The 6,079-nt window shown below is 32.1% G+C and overlaps 1 protein-coding gene across 1 annotated transcript; it reads left to right on the top strand.

The window, feature by feature from the left end:
- Positions 3,616–5,071, top strand: LOC109843459 (eukaryotic translation initiation factor 3 subunit C-like). Its single transcript, XM_020412391.1, has 2 exons — positions 3,616–4,129; positions 4,742–5,071. The coding sequence occupies exons 1-2, from the start codon at positions 3,866–3,868 to the stop codon at positions 4,874–4,876; spliced, it is 399 nt and encodes a 132-aa protein (XP_020267980.1). The 5' UTR covers positions 3,616–3,865; the 3' UTR covers positions 4,877–5,071.

Raw genomic sequence — 6,079 nt, forward strand, 5'->3', positions numbered from 1 at the left:
CTAATTTTGTCAATGGGACTTGCTCCTAATATGGTTTATGATAAAATTTGATGTAAGAAGGAAGATCATACTCCTAATTTTCGAAGTTGCATGATAAAATAAGTGGTTGATAAGTCATTAGTTCCCAAGACAACGAGATACGTACTCTTTGTGATGATGTCTGCTGCTCTTTCTTCTCCTGCAATGATCTTCAGCTTCTCCTTGTATTCTTTGAATAGGTTTAGCTGATCAGTCGCACTTAAAACAGACTACAACAACAAATATCCAACTGAGAATTTTATGAAATATCTAAAACTAAGTTCCTATGGTTTATGAGGGTTAGGAATATCACCACTGAGACAGCAGTTTGGGGATCATATCTAGAGCCGCCAGATGTGAAGTTTATTGAAACAGAGGATTCATAACTTTTTTTAGCATACCTTAACATAATATGTGTAACCATTAAGGATGTTCTTGTTATGGTATTTTTTTAATGTACTTACCAATTCTGTAAAATTGTAGTTTCCATGAAAAACTCAAGGGACAATGTGTCCAATCTTGGTTAGTCTTGATACAATTCAACCAATCTTAACATCATGTTTTAATATGGTGAGACTGGACAATAAGATTCATACATGAGGGTTTCGCTATTATGGAAGTAATGTATTTGGGATATTAGAATAGGTGCAACGTATTTTTTATTTTTGACAGTACTAAATTTGTATGTCAGTCATTGGATTTACAATGTTTGTTTAATTGATATCTTCGTCATCAGTTAAAAATATTGATGATGCATGGATTGTGTTCCACAAGTCATGGATTGTGTTCCACAAGTTATGTACTATAATTCATTCTTGATTTTCTTCTCCTTTGATGGACAGCTTTTTGAGCCTTTTATGTGCTGATTTTTATACTTCACTAGCTTCTGCTTCTTGGTGATTGAGTGGAAGAAGCATTTAAGGAACTTGAGACTTCGTGCCATAACGTTGATTCAGCACTATCTTTCAGGTTCTTCAAGCATACTGTAGTGCAAATATAAGATTTTATGTTAACTCATTCGATGCCTATGTTTATCTTTGTTTTTATATGTTCATATTCTTTTTTAATAAATAAAGATCTGTAACTGCAATAAGTAACTGGTCTATATATGAACACATACTTAACTATTTACTTCAGCATGTTCTTTTAAGTATAATTCTTGTCACAATTAAACATTCTTCAGGCTTTAGCCACTCATACTTTATGATAGATTTTTTGAGACTTTTAACTAAGATTGTTTAATTCCCTACATGCATGATATGGGACTATCCTATCAAATTATAAGCACGCTATATTTTCCTGTAGTTTAGAAAGATAAAAATGTGCATATTTTTCTTGTTTTCTTGCAATAAGAGTGAACATCTACGTATGTTGAAATGCGATGAATTCTTATACTGCCATTGTAGGTTTGTACCCTTTGGTCGGAGTTGTTTGTTGTACAGTACTCTCCAATAGGTCTTCTGAATTCCTCATGTCATCTTTGGGGAAGACTCAAGGAGGAAAGCCCTCACTCTGGCTAAACATTTCATGTTCCAATGGAAGGCATTGAATAAATCGGATATTATTATGCTATAGGTTTTTGATTTATTTCCTACTCAAGCTAAGAATAAATACAATAATTTGTTACATACTTACATCTAGAATTCACCAGGTTTGCATTCAAATCGAGGAGACAGTTTCAACTACCCATGCAAAGCATGTCATTGGGATTTAATATAGTAAATGGCTTTGATGACGACATTGAAATACTTCAAATTGACTAAGCATTTAATCGAAAATTGTAGAGATAGGTTTGATGAAATTAAAGTTTATCTTATGAAATCGTTCTTCTGCATTCTATAATTATTTTGTGCGAATATTCAGTTTTTTCTTTTACGTAGAATTCTAAGCAATATTCTGAGTGAACCACCTGACTAGCTTTGATGCGTGGTCTCTGAACATGCATTGTGTTACAAACATTAAAGTGTGTCTGTTCTCTGAATGAGAAACGATAAACTTCCCTCTAGCAACCAACTTTTCTTCAGGCTTTGGCCACTCATATTTCATGATGATTTTTTTGATGAAACACACTTCATTTATTAGGAAATGGCTTTGATGACGACAATGAAATACTTCAAATTGACTAAGCATTTAATCGAAAATTGTAGAGATAGGTCTGAAAAAATTAATGTTTATCTTATGAAATTGTGCTTTTGCATTTCATAATTATTTTGTGCGAATATTCAATTTTTGCTTTTACGTAGAATTCTATGCAATATTCTGAGTGAACCACCTGACTAGCTTTGATGCGTGGTCTCTTAGCATGCATTGTGTTACAAACATTATTATCTTGTACCTCTCATTGTCTCAATAATACCTACTTGCATTACCCTTCAAGTTAATATCGTTAGCATGCATGAGTTAACCATCTCGATTTTGTCTGATACTCCTAACAATTCTTGGATTTTAGTAGTAAATGGACTTGTATACTCATAGGGTAATTGAATCTGCAAATCTCGAACGCTCCTAGAAATGGACACTTCAACAGGAAAGATTCCATTTCCAGGAATTTCTCAGGAACTAAATAAGGGTTTAAATAACTGCTATGTGTTTACTTTTCTTGACTATTGAATGTTTATTATAATAAATTGATCATTTTAATGAGTTTTCTTGCCTAACGCACTTCATTGCCAACCTGCTATGTGCGGAAATGCTTGCATGAAACTGATAAAAATTAAGATTACCTCTTTGTAAACATTCTGAAAAATTGAATTGTTTAACCAGTGTTGTTACATTTTTCTTAATAAAGCTTCTTAATAATCTTTGGTTTGAGCTTTGAATTGTAACGCGGTTTAGAAATATTCACTCCAGCTAGGATGGCTTTTTCAAATTCACTTCATTCAGGAACATGACTCATTTCTTTTGCATCCAAGCAAATGAGCATTGTTTTCAATCATCAATGCTTATTTTTCTTACTTTGTATTGTTCTGGTCCCAATGTTATTTGTTAGCCCTGCTAAAATTTTTTTATTGACTCTTGAATATGCTTGCAAATAAATTAGGTTTATGCAAAATTTCAAACATCATTATGGTAGTTGAAACTCATTTTTATTTTATTTTATTTATTGTTTATTAATGTAATCATTATCTGTTTTATTTAGAAATAATTGTTTAGACCCTTGGAAGTATGAATATGGCGTGTAGGCATATAAACTCCCTTTACTATTATAATTATTACAACATATATTGAAATATCAAGTTGTTGTGTCTCCATGTCATACTTTTTGAATAATAGTCTTGTCCCATGTCTGTGTCATGCTACATGTTTACTTGCTAACAAGGAAGCATAGTTGTTTGGTTGTTTGCATATACAATTTGGGGGGGGATTTATTTTTTAATTGACCAGTAGGGTTTAACTACTCAAGGCTTTCTGACAAATTGTTATAGGAAAGGATTCTTGTAGTGAACCCAAAATGCTCTTGTCAAGATTCTACTGATTGTTCTGTTCTGATGGTAAACGTATAATTGGAATCAATTCTATAGTCTAAATGAGAAACTAAAACTTTAATTGCACCTGTGTTGTTAATTTGAGTTATTGTTGCAACAATTCTTCATCTCAATGCGTTGCTTCTTGTTCCAATGTATTCCAGTTGATTCACCTGCGTACTATTTTTCATATGCTTTTAAGATGATAAACTGATGAATGTTATTTGTTAGGACAATTTATGAATTATTAGCATATGCACATATAGTTGTTTGATTACTATTGCATGCTTTGATTAATTATGCAGTTATTACCTTAAATTTAGCATTTAACTGTGTGAATATAAATACATATTCAGAGAATACTTGACTTTATTACTTATAACATGCATATGACCTTTTTTGTGATCTCGACTCCACGCAAACTTTTGTTGATGAATCATTTGCAAGAAGGGATTTGGATCATGGACATTTCATCTCAGATTCTATTCAACAGGTCAATGGCACATCTATGTTTATGTCCCTTGAGGATGGGTCTTATTGCAAAAGCGCACGGATGCCTGTTTGAACTTTATACAAGTGGTAGGCGGAAAAAGCTGCTTGCGCAAGGTGTATCTGAAAATAGGTATCATGAAAAAACTCCTGAGCAGGTATGTGCCACATGTATTGCTAAATTATTTTCATCCAAGCTAATATAACTGATTTATCATAATAACACATCTTCCTTAGTAATGATCCTTTGCATGTCATTATAAATCTATCATATTTGAAATAAAAGAGTTTTTTCTTCAGCTTAAATTTATCATTCATTCGGTTGCGTGTGAGTGATTTCTATCTTGATGAAATAATTGGTAATGCTTGAATGTTAGGGTTAATAGATGATCGACATTACGAGTGAACGTATGAGATCGTTGGAGTAATTTTTCTTGAATTATTTGTGCTTTTCAACATTTTTAGGTATTTTTCCTGTATCTGTAGTGTAGAACTTGCGTTGTGAATCTCGTGATTGAGAGATTACGTGGATTTTATGTGTGTTGATTGCTTAATTCTTTAGGTTTTTTTAAATTATCTTTTTGAATCCATAATTTACTGTTGATGTGTGAACCTAAAGTCAATCAGATTATAGGTCGAGTTTAGTCTTATATGCTTATAATTCGATTTTAAATTTCTTGAGATCTTGAAACACTTGGTTAGTTGAATTAGTTGTAACCTCTTCACTCTTTTCGTCGTAATTCGTTTGTTGCGGTCAATTTAATGCCAAGGTGGCGTTTGGGATGGCTGTGGATGATGATTGCAAGCTGAAATTCTTGGAGTTGAAGGCGAAGAAAACTCATCGTTTCATAGTTTTTAAGATAGATGAGAAGCTGAAACAGGTTGTTGTGGAGAAACTTGGTTAACCCACTATGAGCTACGAGGATTTCACTGCGAGCCTTCGTGAGAAGGAATGTCGATATGCTATTTATGACTTTGATTTTGTCACCGAGGAGAACTGCCAGAAGAGCAATATATTCTTCATTGCTAGGTAAATTACTAAAATTTTCTATAATATATGGATTTAGGTTGTGGTAATGATTTGTATTTGTTTTCCCATGTATGAAGGTCTCCATACATTACGAGGCAACTTTACTAGATACCACATAGACTTGTGGTTTCAGGTTATATTACATACAAACTTTCCTGTTCTTCACCATGTGTTGTTGGGTTGTCGCTTGTGATTTGTTATTTTGTGAAATTTATTTGATGAATCATGAATGTATGTCTACTTGTAGCCTGACATCTATAAACTCATGACATGTAACGTTTTATGTTTAGCATGTAGGGAAGCACTTTCTTTATATATTTTTGTAGTGAATGCTTGATCCATTGGATGTTGGTGTGTTTTGAAATACACGTATGGTTTAGTGCATTCCATCTTTGGTCCTCTCATTTACCTTTGTAACCAATGGGCATTGTTATTACTTGCTTGTAAGCTTATTTTGTCTGCAGTATAACAACAAACTCTATATGTTTCCTTTTATTAGGATGACCCTTTTGAATAGGTTGGCATATAGTTAGCTAATTTTATATGCTTAACTTATGTACATTGGAATCTTAAGAACAAAGCAGGAGGGATGATTTGTTTGTAGCTAACCGCTAAAAAAAATTTGGAACCATTAAGGCTATAAAATATCCAATGATAAAAATATATATTTATAGTATCTCTATTGTTTGTTGCATTACTATTAATTGTTTTGAGGAGATAGAAAAAAGTAAGACTAAATAAAAAAATTGATGCTACTATTTTAGTAACATTTATATTGGATGATTATGATTAAATAGGTCTTCTACTGTCAATTGTAAGTATGCAAACAATCTATTATCACCAAAGTGATACAAATATGTAATTTCATTATTCCATCCTTTTAAAATTTTAAATTCTATCCATATGTTTGAAACATGGTTTAAATAAAATAAATCTTAATGAAATGAATCAATAATAAATTAATAATTATAATTTTTACCACGTGCATTTGCACGTGCAATTATACTAGTATATATATACACAAATCTCTCCTCTCTTCTCTCCAATCAAGAAATATAATACAAAATTCCACGATAAC

The sequence above is a fragment of the Asparagus officinalis genome, chromosome 1 (assembly GCF_001876935.1).
Source record: "Asparagus officinalis chromosome 1, Aspof.V1, whole genome shotgun sequence".
Taxonomy (NCBI): domain Eukaryota; kingdom Viridiplantae; phylum Streptophyta; class Magnoliopsida; order Asparagales; family Asparagaceae; genus Asparagus; species Asparagus officinalis.